This window comes from Schistocerca nitens, chromosome 4 (genome assembly GCF_023898315.1).
Source record: "Schistocerca nitens isolate TAMUIC-IGC-003100 chromosome 4, iqSchNite1.1, whole genome shotgun sequence".
In the NCBI taxonomy this organism is placed as follows: Eukaryota; Metazoa; Arthropoda; class Insecta; order Orthoptera; family Acrididae; genus Schistocerca; species Schistocerca nitens.
Window position 1 is genome coordinate 691296800 of NC_064617.1, and position 16107 is coordinate 691312906.

Here is a 16107-nt window from a genome sequence, read left to right on the forward strand (position 1 = left end):
TGTAGCCATGTATGGAAGTGAAACGTCGACGATAAATAGTTTGGACAAGAAGAGAATAGAAGTTTTCCAAATGTTGTGCTACAGAAGAATGCTGAAGATTAGATGGGTAGATCACATAACTAATGAGGAGGTATTGAATAGAATTGGGGAGAAGAGAAATTTGTGGCACAACTTGGCTGGAAGAAGGGATCGCTTGGTAGAACATATTCTGAGGCATCAAGGGATCACCAATTTAGTAATGGAGGGCATTGCGGAGGGTAAAAATCGTAGAGGGAGATCAAGAGATGAATACTCAAACAGATTCAGAAGGATGTAGGTTGCAGTAGGTACTTTGAGATGGAGAAGCTTGCACAGGATAGAGTAGCATGGAGAGAGTAGCATGGAGAGCTGCATCAAACCAGTCTCTGGACTGAAGACCACAACAACAACAACAACAACAACAATCAAGAGATCAGTTCGTACACAAAATTCTGCACTGGCAACACTGTCGCAATTCTGGACGTCTATAGAGGCAGCATGACTCAGTATTTCTGCAGGGGACTTCCAACGACTTGTTGAGCCCATGCCATATCGAGTTGCTGCACTATGCTGGACAAAATGAGGTCCGACACGATATTAGAAGGTAACCCATGACTTTTTCTCACCTCTGTACATTTGTATTAACTACGACATTGTTTTATAAGGAAATCAGTACAGCTTGTTAATGGGCCCACGTATATCGAAACGTTTTTGCTTCTGTTATCATAAATATTGTGTACGATTTCGTGTACAACAGTAAGGAGAGGTGGAGGTACAGAGTGATGCAGCAAATTTCTCGCACGGAAGCTGGACAGGAACAGAAATGATTAGCAAAGAGATTAACACGGTAAACTGAAGATTTACTTAACTTGTATTTCTCCTAGCATACGAAGAATCATTACAAATAATGCAGACAGAACGAGTCCAGCTCATACAACAAGGACGAGCAGTGGAGTCAGTGCCGTGATTAAGCGTCAGTTGCGTAGTATCACGAAGGAAGAAGCTCCAAGTGCGAGTGGGGCTGTCTGGCTGCCGCCACCATCCCGTATTACAGTGGCAGGATCGCTCAGAGTCCAGAGCCGCCGGAGCTGTGGCTTAGTGGGCGTGCACCATTGGGTCCGCCGGATCCTGTACGACCACTATCGGCGTCTGACGCAAACTTGCAATTCCGTTGTCAACATTGACGCCTGTAGGGTGGTATCGATCCGTGATACCACGGTATATTCCTATTGTATGCCTCCACTTGTGTCAGTTTTCACTATTACCTATTATTCACCTGCATATACGATAACTTCTCCTCAAGTATGGCCTGCGCTGACTACCGAAGTGCCATGCATTATTCAAGGATCAGGACACCCCTCTATAATGTGGATGGACCTGCCAGCATAAAATGAGGCGGAGAGTATTCTGTTGTCAACAGAAAAGCAGTTACAGTAGAATGTGTCGGTCAGGAGGGCTGAGTGATTCCAGATGTGGACTAGTGATCGGATTTCACCTGAGTAACAAATCCATCAGGAACGTTTCAACCTTTCTAAAGCTTCCTAAGTCGTCTGCCATGATTGCGAAGTGGAAACGCGCAGTAAAAACCACAGGCAAACCACGACCAAGGAAACTCATACAGGCCTACCCATGGACAGGAACCTTCGATCAGTGTGAAGGATGGTTGTGAAATTGCACGATATCAACAGAAGGAATCACCTGTGAGTACCAAACTGCTAACAGCGGTTCAGCTACCACAATGAATGTCCGTAGCGAGTTTAAAATAATGAGGTACAGTGGTTACAGCAGGTTGAACAGCGACGCCACACGACAGTGTGTGACTGTCAATGAATGATTTGTAGTGACGAATCACATTATACACTACTGGCCATTAAAATTGCTACACCACACAGATGACGTGCTACAGACGCGAAATTTAACCGACAGGAAGAAGATGCTGTGATATGCAAACGATTAGCTTTTCAGAGCATCCACGCAAGGTTGGCGCCGGTGGCGACACCTACAACGTGCTGACATGAGGAAAGTTTCCAACCGATTTCTCATACACAAACAGCAGTTGACCGGCGTTGCCTGGTGAAACGTTGTTGTGATGTCTCGTGTAAGGAGGAGAAATGCGTACCATCACGTTTCCGACTTTGGTAAAGGTCGAATTGTAGCCTATCGCGATTGCGGTTTATCGTATCGCGACACTGCTGCTCGCGTTGGTCCAGATCCAATGACTGTGAGCAGAATATGGAATCGGTAGGTTCAGCAGGGTAATACGGAACGCCGTGCTGGCTCCCAACGGCCTCGTATCACTAGCAGTCGAGATGATAGGCATCGTATCCGCATGGCTGTAACGGAGCGTGCAGCTACGTCTCGATCCCTGAGTCAACAGATGGGGACGTTTGCAAGACAACAACCATCTGCACGAACAGTTCGAAGACGTTTGCAGCAGCACGGACTATCAGCTCGGAGACCATGTCTGCGGTTACAAATGGCAAAACGTCATTTTTTCGGATGAATCCAGGTTATGTTTACAGCATCATGATGGTCACATCCGTGTTTGGCGACATCGCGGTGAACGCACATTGGAAGCGTGTATTCGTCATCGCCATACTGGCGTATCACCCGGTGTGATGGTATTGGGTGCCATTGGTTACACGTCTCGGTCACCTCTTGTTCGCACTGACGGCGCTTTGAACAGTGGACGTTACATTTCAGATGTGTTACGACCCGTGGCTCTACCCTTTATTCGATCCCTGCGAAACCCTACATTTCAGCAGGACAATGCATGACCGCATGTTGCAGGTCCTGTACGGGCCTTTCTGGATACAGAAAATGTTCGACTGCTGCCCTGACCAGAACATTCTCCAGATCTCTCACCAATTGAAAACGTCTGGTCAATGGTGGTCGAGCAACTGGCTCGTCACAATACGCCAGTAACTACTCTTGATGAACTGTGGTATCGTGTTGAAGCTGCATGGGCAGCTGTACATGTACACGCCATCCAAGCTCTGTTTGACTCAATGCCCAGGCGTAGCAAGGCCAGAGGTGGTTGTCCTGAGTACTGATTTCTCAGGATCTATGCACCCAAATTGCGTGAAAATGTAATCACATGTCAGTTCCAGTATAATATATTTGTCCAGTGAATACCCGTTTATCATCTGCATTTCTTCTTGGTGTAGCAATTTTAATGGCCAATAGTGTATCTCCAGACAATCTGACGAAAGGGTTCGTGTTTGGCGAATTTCTGCGGAACTTTACCTGCCATCAAGTGTAATGCCAACAGTGAGCTACAGAGGAAGGGGGTGTTATGGTGTGAGGGTGTTTTTCGAGGTTAGGCGTGACCCTGTACTGCGGGTAAGAAAGCACTGAAAGAGGAGGGATAGGAACACATTTTATAATATTGTGTACAACATACAGTAGAGGAACAGTTTGGAGACAATAATTTTTTTTAGGCAGCGTGGCAATGCACCACTAGTACAGTAGCATAAGTTGGACAATGATGATTTGTGGACAATACCAATCCTGATATGGACTAACCTACCGAGAGTCCGGACCTGAATCCAGTGGAACACCTTTGTAATGAATGAGAACGTCGAATGTGCTCCAGAACACAGCGTCCAGCGTCATTACCTTTCTCTTGTTTAGCCTCCTGAGGAAGAATGGGCTACCATCCCTCCACAGACACTCAGACAAATCAGTGGAAGTGTACACAATGGAATTCATGCTGTCATAAGGTGAAGAGTGGATACACAAAATACTAATGCTCGGCAATAGATATGTCCTGATAGTTATGCTCGGACAGTGTGCATGGGCTTGCTAGCAGGTGCGTAACAATGTGGTTATTGGATGCTAAGGGCTCAAAATTTGACAAAGCTACCAGTAATGCTTACATGGATGCATCATACATAGTAGAGCACTTGCGTGCGAAAGGCAAAGGCCCTAAGTTCGACTCCCAATCCAGATCACAAAATGACAAAAAAATTCATATCAACACACATTACGCTGCAGAACTGCAATCATTCTTGGAGGCTCTCCAAATAAGGAGATAAAGTGTCAGGAGGTACTATCGTATTATGTTGGACTCTGGGTCTCTATCATGGCTGCTATAAAAAAGGGAAGGTAGCACTTTAAGCGTAATCTAATAACCGTTATGTCTTCTGTATTTTGAGAGATGCAAAGATACTAATTTATATTCTTATAGGTGAAGGCATATATCAGGACTCAAGGTAATGAGATGTCTGACCAGTTAGTACAAACGGCGATGAGTGATAATAGATACCAATACGCTCGGTTCTATGTCACCTTTAAAATAAAAATTCAAGGAGAAGAAGACAGAAACAAGGCAAATACACAACTTAGAAGGACGGGGCGCTGTGGGTAAAACTATGGTCCGTCTCTCACGTTGCCATGACTGGGAACCAGGAACGATTTTGTGAACTAGTTAAGGCAAACTGACACGTCACTGAAAGGGGAAACGTGCGTTTCTTTCAGCTGAAACTCAATGTTATTTCACAAATGATCGCAGGGTTTGTATATTAAATTTCATATGATCTTGGGCAACACATTCGTAAACTATGCACAAATCAGTAATTAAGATTTGGTATATTTGTGTGCCCTTCCTGCACCAAAGAACTAGTTACTTCTGTTTGACCCTCATTCGGCTCTGTGACGGGTCGGTTGTGAGGGTAACTGTTCTGTATCCGTCAGGTGTATCTAGTGATTTGTCACATACACCGTGCAGCTCCAAAACTATCTACAGAGGAGGTTAATTCAGATAAAACGCGTCAGGGTGGATGAAAGTATCCTGGAAGACTAATAAGGCTATCCACTTTTCCTGAAAATTATTTCCAAGGAAGGCAATTGCAGACAGGTCCAATATAGAACCGTCATTTTAATAAGTCATTGTTGTAAAATGACACGAATTACTTACAGAAGCGTGGAAGAAATGGCAGAGCCGACCTTGAGGAAGATCATTTTCCGTTCCGGAGAAATTTAGGAACACGCGAGGCAATGAGGGCTCCATGCGTTGTCATAGAAGATAGGCGGAGAAAAGGCAAACATGCGTTTACAGCATTTGTTGACATAGAGAAAGCTTTTGATAATGTTGACTGGAATAGACTCTTCAAAATTCTGAAGGTAGCGGAAATAAAATGAAGTTACTTGGAACTCTTCAGTTGCATGCGAGGAGTTGGGGTATCCAAGTTTGTCCTCCTTGTTTCTTGAAGTCATCAATCTATGTCCCATTTCGTCGTCCTCTAGATCTTTTCTGATCATGAGGATATTATTGCAGATTTCACTTCGACCATCTCCGAATTTTAGTCTCGCTATATGTGTGTAAATGGAAGTTGTAGCCTTATTTCATATAAGCTTCAATTGGTGTAGATAGACTAACGGGATTGAAAAGTTTTACGCCAAGAAATAACAGTGCTGCATTTATTAAACTTTGCGGAGAAGTCTGTCACTTAACGGATTGCTTGTAGTGGTCTTCAGTCCAAAACTGGTTTGATACAGCTCTCCATGCTACTCTATCCTCTTCATCTCCGAATAACTATTGCAACCTGCGTCCTTCTGAATCTGCTCGCTGTATCCATGGCTTGGTGTCCCTCTACGATTTTTACACGCCACACATCCGTCCAATACTAAACTGGTGATCCCTTGATGTGTCATAATGTGTTCTCTCAACCGATCCCTTCTTTTGGTCAAATGGTGCCACAAATTTCTTGTCTCCCCAATTCTATTCAGTTCGTACTCACTAGTTACATGTTCTGCCCTCTAATCTTCAACATTACACCGATATTTCGGTAATTTTCACTCCTGTCAGCAACTATTTCCCTTGGAATTGGAATTATTACATTCTACTTGAAGTATGAGGGTATTTCACCAGTCTCATACATCTTGGACATCGGATGGAAGAGTTTTGTCATGACTGGCTCTCCTAAGGCTATCAATATATCTGACGGAATATCCTCTACTCCGGGGGCCTTGTTTTGATTCAGATCTTTCAGAGCCCTGTCAAATTCTTCTCGAAGTATCATATCTCCGGTCTCATTTTCATCTACGTCCACCTCTCTTTCTGTAATATTGTCTTCAAGTTTATCTCCCTGGTCTAGACACTCTGTCTCTATATACTCCTTCCACCTTTCCCTACTTTGCTTGGGACTGGTGTCCTATCTGAGCTCTTGATATTCATACAGCTGCTTCTCTTTTCCCCAAAGGCCTCTTTAATTTTCCTGTAGGACGTATCTATCTTTCCCCTAGTGAAGTATGCGTCTAAACCCTTACATTTGTTCTCTAGCCATTCATACTACTACTACTACTACTACTACTACTCCGTCCGAACAGGCCTTGGAAGGCCCAACGGTAACGACCGGCTGCCGTGTCATCCTCAGCCCACAGGCGTCACTGGATGCGGACATGGAGGGGCTTGTGGTCAGCACACCCGCTCTCCTGGCCATGTCAGTTTACGAGACCGGAGCCGCTACTTCTCAATCAAGAGCTCCTCAGTTGCCTCACATCGGCTGAGTGCACCCCGCTTGCCAACACCCATCCAAGTGCTATCCCAGCCCGACAGCGCCTAACTTCGGTGATCTGACGGGAACCGGTGTTACCACTGCGGCAAGGCCGTTGTCTTCTAGCCGTTCGGAACCGCGCGACTGCTACGGTCGCAGGTTCGAGTCCTCCCTCGGGCATGGGTGTGTGTGTTGTTCTTAGCGTAAGTTCGTTTAAGTTAGTTTAAGTAGTGTGTAAGTCTAGGGACCGATGACCTCAGCAGTTAGGTCCCTTAGGAATTCACACACATTTGAACATTATTTCATCTCTGAGAGCTACCCATTCATCTTCTCCTGTATTCCTTTCTCCTGTTGTAGTCAACCGCTGCACAATGCTGCCCCTGAAAGTCTCAGCAACCTCTTATTCTTTCAAATTATCCAAGCTACCATTTCCTTAATTTCCTACCTTTTTCCAATTTCTTCATTTTTAATCTACAGTGCATATCCAATAAATTGTGGTCAGAACCTTCCACTTTCTTCAGATGTCTGCCATGTATACAACCTTCTTTTATGATTCTTAAACCAAGTGATTAAACTTTCATTCCATTCGCAGCTGATCTCCATGATCAATATCAGTACGAAATATAACTCCCAAGAGCATAAAGTATACTCTTGTATGCTCTGTGGCATGGAAGGAAACAGCCTCCGAAAGTTAACAAAGCATTTATTGCTATGCCTGAAACAGTTGTCGGTTAATGAAAATTGTTGCCGGCCGCGGTGGCCGAGCGGTTCTAGGCGCTTCAGTTCGGAACCGCGCGACTGCTACGGTCGCAGGTTCGAATCCTGCCTCGGGCATGGATGTGTGTGATGGCCTTAAGTTAGTTAGGTTTAAGTAGTTCTAAGTTCGAGGGGACTGATGACCTCAGATGTTAAGTCCCATAGCGCTCAGAGCCATTTGAAAATTGTTGGATTGAGCTTGGCAGGAAAGTAGACATCTTCCCAGCACATCCCAGACAAATTAGGGAACCAGTCGGGTCAGTCATGGATGTGCACATTCCTCACGGAGTTTGTTGTGTGACCTCCAGCGTGAGGGTGTTGAATTATTCTGTTGGAATACACTATTTGGTGCCAATGACGCCAAACGCTCATTTCCATTTCCATGTCAGACTTCCATGTTGGCTGTAGTTTGACTAATAGAAGCAAGCCTCATTATTAATTAGTTTCCGTTTTTTAGCTCGGCTGTCTAATGTGAGACTTTCATGAAACGCAGCTACTGAGGAGACTAATGGAGCATCGACGTTACGTCTGTTGCAGCGGACTGGCCGCTGTCGACGGTGCTGTGGTCGGCGGCGCTGCCGTGTGCGCTGACGGGCGCCGACGTGGCCATCTTCGCCAACTGCTTCAGCTACCTGGCTGACGTCACCACCAGGGAGCAGCGCACCCTGCGCGTCGCCGTCCTCGACGTGGTTTACCTCAGCACCATGCCAACTGGCGTTGCTCTAGGTCAGGGGGCTGGCCATTTAAGAAAGGATTGGGTCACCTTCCGACTCTACTCTGTAAAGCCTTAATGCCAAACAGATTGCCCAAACATCGGTTAGCTATTGAGTCACAAGAGTAGTGGTACCTTGACAAGGTGGAACTGACTCTGAAACGTGCTGGACGTGGTCAGTCGTAGCAATGGGTCACGTTAGGTCAGGCAGCTGGGCAGTTAAGAGAGGACTGTATCTCCTTTGCTGTAGAAAGCCTTAGTGCTAAACATATTGGCTGTACGCTGTCGAACTACAGAATCACCAGACTAAGAGTACCTGGAGTAAGTGACTCCCACGTGTTCTGAACATGGTCAACCTCAGCACTATGCCCATCGGGCCTCTCGAGGTCAGATGGCAGATGAAGTATGGTGGAATACTGCTGTAGCGTGCCTCATTCTATCGAGTTACGGAATCACTGTGTTACAACCACCTGTGTAACAGTATCAAGACGAAGCGGACATGTAGTGAATCGTGCTGATAGGCTTATTCAGGTATCCACACCTATATTTTCTTCACTACTTTCACCAGCTGGTGAAGGAAGAGCGATACAGATTCGCATAGCGAACACAGCGATCGCAGTGTCAAATGGAAGTTTAGTAAGTTTAAGATCCAGGGTGTAGGATGTCAGAGAAACACACTGATTTTTTAATCGGGATCCCCGTTCTCATATGCGGACACTTCTATCCGTGAGACGAGGCACTTTCTCTTGCTGAAAGATCATGCCCTCCTCAGTAACGACGATCATCTCGTACAGACAGATGGGGTCTGCGGGGATGGACTAGTAACCACGTAGCTAAACACTACCTTTCACAAAGGTCAATTGTCCTCGTGAAGCCCTCGACATCATTTCCCAGGATGTAACTCTGCAGCAGTTGTCTCCTATTCTTCAAGAAGTTGTGTCAGAGTGTTTGCCCACCAACGTTTCTCACCAGAGAACAGGGACCAACAGCCCCACGAAACAGAAAGCTTCACTTGCACGAAAAAGCATTTCTTGACTGTTCACCAGCAGAGCAGTTCCTATCCTGTTTAGCAAAGAGCCGTCTTGATTCAATGATATGGAAACTAAAACTAGTACACTCTCTCTATCAAAGAGATTAAGCACAAACTGACCGTGAAAAATTAATAGCAACAAGAGCGTCCAAAGAAGGACTGGCTAAAACGATACTTTCAATTATTTTCGGGCAGGTCCTAGCGAATGATGCATCAAACAATTCTAGGCATTTCTGTTCATATGCCAAGTCAGTGTATGGACTCAAACTTTCTATTCAGTTTTTGGGTAGCTAGTGTGATCCAGAACACGATGAGGGGAAAGTGGATCCTCTGTGTATACAAAGACACGTAGCATGGGTTTTACTTACAGGCGAGTGACACCATTGTATTGTAGAAAGTTCTTGTTTCAAAATTCCAGAATCTCGCTTTTTGCAAGAAATTTGAAGATAATATTGATTATTTACCGCTTGTAAGAGACAGTTAGTAAGCATTTACTCTATATTCCATTCTTGAATGGGCTACACAAGAACATTAACATTTCACATCATGGAAAGCCCTTCCTGTTATCACTTGCCAAATGAATATTGAGAAAAAGATTTCTGAAAAAAAAGGGAAAACCTATACAAGTCGCGTGGTCGGTACACAACATATTTTGAGCGGATTATATCCACTTCTAACTCCAGTTCGTCCTTTGCTTGATTAAATTTACATTTTTTAAGCAGTTTGTGCTAATTTTTGTAATTATCTTGTACGTTACAAATAGTAAGGTTATAGGTCTGAAGTATTTATGTTTTGCCCCACTCTCTTATTTTCAAGTTCATCCACTATTTAGTAATATAAGAGCATAGGATTTTGCGGCCAGAGTCAATTTCAGTACAGTCCTTCTTGGTGTGAGACCACGAGGTACACTGTTGTTGTTGTTGTTGTGGTATTCAGTCCAGAGACTGGTTTGATGCAGCTCTCCATGCTACTCTACCCTGTGCAAGCTTCTTCATCTCCCAGTACATGCTGCAACCTACATCCTTCTGAATCTGCTTAGTGTATTCATCTCTTGGCCTCCCTCTACGATTTGTACCCTCATATCGGACAATCTGGGTGGCCAGATCATTCTCTCGAAATGTCCACTATGTTCTTCAAATCAATCGCCGACAACTGCGGCCCAATGACATGGCGCATTGTCATCCATAAAAATTCCATCGTTGTTTGGGAACATGAAGACAATGAATGGCCTCAAATGGTTTCCAAATAGCTGGATATAATCATTCCCAGTCAATGATCGGATAAGATTCCATGTAAACACCGCCCACATTATTGCAGTCACCACCAGCTTGCACAGTGCCTTGTTGACAACTTGGGTCCATGGCTTCGTGGGGTCTGCGTCACATTCGAACCCTACCATCAGCTCTTACCAACTGAAATCGGGACTCATGTGACCAGGCCACGGTTTTACAGTCGTCAGGGGTCCAACTGGTATGGTCACGAGCTCAGAAGAGGCCCTACAGGCTGTTGGCGAAGGTACTCGTGTCTGTCGCCTGCTGCCATAGCCCTTCAGCGTCAGATTTCAGCGCTCTGTCCTAACGGATATGTTCGTCGTACTTCCCACATTGATTTCTGCGGTTAATTCACTCAGTACTGATTGTCTGTTGGCAGTGGCAACTCAACGCAAACGCCATTACTCTCGGTCAATAAGTGAAGGCCATCGGCCACTACATTGTCCGTGGTGAGAAGTAATGCCTGAAATTTTGGTATTCTCGGCTCACTGTGGAACACGGGATATTGAAATACCTAACAGTTTTCGAAATGGAATGTACTGTGCGCTTAGCTCCAACTACCATTCCGCGTTCAAAGACTGTTATGTTAATTTCCGTCGTGCGGCCGTAATCACTTCGGGAACCTTTTTCACATGAATCATGTGACTACAAATGATAGCTCCGGCAATGCATTGCCCTTTTATATCTTGTTTACGCGATACTACCGCCATCGGTATATGTGGATATCGCTATTTTTGTCACCTCAGTGTATATATGCTGTGGTAATCCAATGGAAGGGCTTCAGTTTGGCGAATGCATGGGAAACGTTACCTGCTCGTATGTGTAGTGCCAGTAGTGAAGTATAGAGGAGACCATTGTAAGATTGTGGTTTTGTTTTTGCTTGCTTATTATTGAATTGAGAACAACTGTGTGAGGTGAAATGACAAGTTTATTGTCGCAATATTGCTCACCAAAATACAGGTTTTCACACAGTTTTCAACTCGCCAACATAAAAACAGTGCAATGGATAACGCATCTTGCCATCATCAAAAAGTGAAATAACTTTATACACAACAATATTAAATATTAACTCTCTGAAAGATAGAAACATAGAAAGAAAAATCCCTTATCACTTAGATACAACATAGCAGGTCAGCAACTGGAAGCAGTTAATTCCATAAATTATCTGGGAGTACGCATTAGGAGTGATTTAAAATGGAATGATCATATAAAGCTGATCGTCGGTAAAGCAGATGCCAGACTGAGATTCACTGGAAGAATCCTAAGGAAATGCAATCCGGAAACAAAGGAAGTAGTTTACAGTACGCTTGTTCGCCCACTGCTTGAATACTGCTCACCAGTGTGGGATCCGTACCAGATAGGGTTGATAGAAGAGATAGAGAAGATCCAAGGGAGAGCAGCGCGCTTCGTTACAGGATCATTTAGTAATCGCGAAAGTGTTACGGAGATGATAGATAAACTCCAGTGGAAGACTGCGGGAGAGACGCTCAGTAGCTCGGTACGGGCTTTTGTTGAAGTTTCGAGAACATACCTTCACCGAGGAGTCAAGCAGTATATTGCTCCCTCCTACGTATATCTCGCGAAGAGACCATGAGGATAAAATCAGAGAGATTAGAGCCCACACAGAGGCATACCGACAATCCTTCTTTCCACGAACAATACGAGACTGAAATAGAAGGGAGAACCGATGGAGGTACTCAAGGTACCCTCCGCCACACACCGTCAGGTGGCTTGCGGAGTATGGATGTAGATGTAGAATCTTAAGCACAATATTATGAAAGTTTCATTGGAAGTTTCTTTGCATTAATCCTAAGCACAATAATATGAAAGTTTAATTGGACGTTTCTTTACAAAATTGCTTCTACACCTATGTTATGATGTTGGTCAGTACTACGAAAATCGTCCAATTCCGGTTCAAAGTTCGGTACTATTTAGGATGAAAATGAAGTCTACGGTGGATGGTTAGTCAAGTGACAAATTTTAGCACAAGATTACCCAAGGCTTCTCGAGTTTACAGTGGACGCAAGCTGGTGAACCAACAAAGTTTGCGCCTCTGCAGACAGTATTTACCTTAAGCTGCGACGTGCTGCTGTCTGCAAGGCCGCTCTCTCCCAATGAAAGTCCTACAAAACTAATTTGGCCTTTGCTGAACTTTCCAGCAGAAACTTTCCCTATGTTTCTTGTTATGCGAGAAAACATATACTCAGCTCTAGTCCTATTATGTGGCGATATAAATGCGCATGGTTGGAGCAGCGTTCATATTATAGTGCCCTCTCAGTTTTCACAAGAACAATTAACTAATGTGGCTGGTTCGTTTCTCCACAGTTGGAGCTAAACGTTGCTACAGCTAATTTTAGCTGGAGTGTGGCTGCTGTGAACGCAGTGTCCACACCAATTTCTTCTCTGCATCGTACGGAGCATTAAGCACTCCATCCTGCACTTGACACTAGTTCAGAGAAGAGTCCCCACCACCAAAATTTCTCTCTTGTCCTCTCATGGCAGAACTCTCTCCCTCCACTTGGGTTCCTTTTTCACATCACGGATTTTTCCGACCAATAGGAGCGTTCCTCTTATTTTGTAGAAACACCCTCTACCAATCGCAACGTCTCTTCTATCAAACTGCGTCGAAACTTCAGTAGTTTTCTCCTTCCTAGTGAGTTTCCGCCAATCGGACGTTTTGTGCCCATTCTAGACGCCTAAAGTACATTGACCTTACCGTGTGTCGCACTCGCTGGACGAAAATGTGTCACTTGCTTTTGTTCGTATCCTGTTGGAATTTCGAAAGGCAGGTTTCTAAAGCTTCTTCTTTGCTCTTGTACCGATGCCCTCGTTACAGGCAGCCCTCCAGCATGAATCACCTGGCCCAGGGTCGCTGCCCTCTTTCTTGCCACCCCTTTAAGTGGTCGCCGGCGTAACTCCCACAGTGCGGTTTCTCTATACCGTTGTGGAGCTGGCTTTTCAAAACTAAAAGCAACTCGACTCACGTTCCCTGTTCTACCTTCCGCTCAAAGACATGCATTGTATAGGAATGGTGTGCTAATTACCGTCGATTGACTGGCATCCCTTTTTGCAATACATATTGATAGGCAAATGTTGTCATAACTGTCGATTTACGTTAGGTGTCACCTTCACCTTCTCATTGCGATTTGTAAAGGTCTCATGTAAGGTGCGAACCTGACCATTTATTCTGCCACCTTACACAATGTTGCCGTATTGGGGTGTTTTTCGTGGCAAGGGTGTGATCCCCCTATTGCTGTTACGAAAACGCTAATTGCGGAAAGATACTTACAGTATTTACAGCAATGTGTACTGCGTACAGCAGAGGAACAGTTCTGATACATTACATTAGTGTGGCAAGGCACCGTGACATTAAGCAGCATCTGTGAAACAATTTTTTTTGGACGTAACAGTCATGAAATTTGATTGGCCTGTCCGTAGTCCTGAACTGAGCCCAGTGGAACACCTTTGGAATGAGTTACAACATCGACTTCGCTCCAGCCCCAACATCTAACATCGCTTATGTCTTCTGGTTTCGGCTCTTGAGAAAGTATGTGTAGCCATTCCTCCACAGATAGTCACCTCACTGTAAGTGTTCCTAGTAAGGGTCAAGCCTTCATAAAGACGAAGGGTTGAACACTCCATATTAGTGTCCATTAGTAGGTATCCAGATACTTTTGATCAGTTAGAATATATGATAAAATTACCAACATACGACATGTCACACACCCAGCAGGATTTTGTTGAAATAGAACTACGTTACTGACATCTCCTGGCAGATTAAAACTGTAGTCTGCACAGATACTTGAACTCGGAACATTGCCTTTTGGTGGATACACTCTTTCTGACCGAGCTATACAGGCAAAACTCATGGCCCGCCCTCACAGGTTTACTCCTGCCAATATCTCTTCTCCCACTTTTCAGACATCGCAGGCGTTATCCTGCATACCGAGCGGTACCACCACTCCTGGAAAAAAACTACTGCATTTTTCCAATTTTTTGGTTCATTGTCTTCCTCCGCAGACATCCAGCAAATAACTTTGGATGTTCCTTTCGTATAATTTTTCCTCTAGCTGTTATCATTTCTATTGATGCCATGTGTTTCACCCTAAGTTTGGAAATGATAGTTAGAGAATTTTTTAATGCTACCTGGCACTTGCTAGCTGCGAAGTGTTCGTGTAAACAAAATTGGAAATGTCACAGTTCATTGGCTCACATTCACGTTATATAGGATATGATCTAATTATCCTTGGTACTTTTCCACTCAGCAGTGCCAGTTATCGCGTTAGTACTTCATCTTTACAGTCTATTCAGATGTATGAGGGTTGGAACTTTAATAGTGGTAACTATTTATCAAGTAGATACGTGTTGCAAAGTTTTACTGACCTTCCAAGTAGTCACCAGCATTGTGTATAACCCGTTGCCAGCGATGTGGAAGTCGTAGGATACTCTTAGCAATGCCATTTGTGTTGACAGTTCGAGCGGCGCGGTCTATTGCCCGACGAATTTGTAGCAGTTCTGAAGCGAATGCCGTGAAGTGTTTCCTTCAGTTTAGAAATCGAGTTGAACTCACGAGGGCTTAAGTCAGGGGAGTGCAGTAGGTGGCATAGCACTTAGCAGCCCCATCAGTCAAACAAATCAGTAACAGCGTGCACTGTACGTGCTTGAGCATTGTCCTGCAAAATGATGGTCAGTTCCTGCAGAAAGTGTCATCAGTTCTGTCTCTAAGCTGGTCGTAGGTTGTGTTCCAAAAATGAACAGCATAGAGACAGAAGCGATTTATGTGTCTGTCTCACTCCGGTCTGCTGTGCGTTATTACAAATTTACGCCACAGAACTTCAGACAGAAGTGGTTTGCTTTACACTATTAAAAAAATTTGCCTTAAAATGGTTTCATAATATTGCCTCACACCAAACAAAGTATGCCGCTAACCGAAACTTGCCGACAGCCAGAGGACTCTCAAAGTCTGAGAGCTATTCGTTTCAGTTAAAATTAGTGACGGTTTAGTTCACTTTTCACTTAACTTCCATTTTGTTTCATCGCCATGCTCAGCTACGGAGAGCAACTGAACGTATTTCGCTGAACTGCTTGCTTTCTTCTTCTCCTAAAATCTCTTCATCTTCTTACTACGATTTTTCTTAGTTTTTCTGCCCATGTTCTCTTCGGTGTAACACTTAGTTTAGCTTTAAATTGATGCTTGTCAGTTAATGTTTTGAATGCAACTGTGTCCTGAAGAATTCTGTTTGTAATGCCTATTTCCTGCAGATCTTTTTCAATTTCAAGTATACAGATGCTTTCAGCTTGCATTGAGAGGGAAAGGTAGAAACCCTGACTGGAGTGCCACGACGATACAAATGACGTTGTGACAGCCAGAGGAAAGCGTGTGTCCAACCAAACTGTGCCAAACAAACTCCAGAACTCTTCTCTGTATTCTGAACGGCCAGGAGAGAACCGATCCTTAAGGCGAGACACTAAACTGAACCATAGAGATGGACACAAAATTATCAAGAACGGACTATGGAAACTTGGCGCAAAGTTCCCTTCACAGATGAATGCCTCATATGTGTGATATCAGATGACTATAGCCATCGTGTGTTGAGGGAACCAGATAATGCTGTGCGGCAGAGACGTCCTTTTTGTCGAGTACAGCAACGTGGCGATTCCGTGATGAGGTAGCATCGTGTTGGAGGCGACGGACGTCTTTGTCGTCCATTCACGGCGAACTCAATGCTCCACAATTCGGGGATAACATTCTCCGACCAGTAGTTGAACACTAGTCAAGGTTAATAAAGGTGGTTAGACGCATCCACATTTAGAACACGACAC

The 16107-nt window shown here is 44.5% G+C and overlaps 1 protein-coding gene across 2 annotated transcripts in view; it reads left to right on the plus strand.

The window, feature by feature from the left end:
• Nucleotides 1-16107, plus strand: part of LOC126251662 (proton-coupled folate transporter) — a 324444-nt gene that overhangs the window by 187565 nt on the left and 120772 nt on the right. For both annotated transcript variants that reach the window (XM_049952233.1, XM_049952234.1), the window contains exon 4: nucleotides 7809-7997. In XM_049952233.1, coding sequence (XP_049808190.1) covers nucleotides 7809-7997 — 189 coding nt within the window. The remainder of the gene's footprint in view (nucleotides 1-7808; nucleotides 7998-16107) is intronic.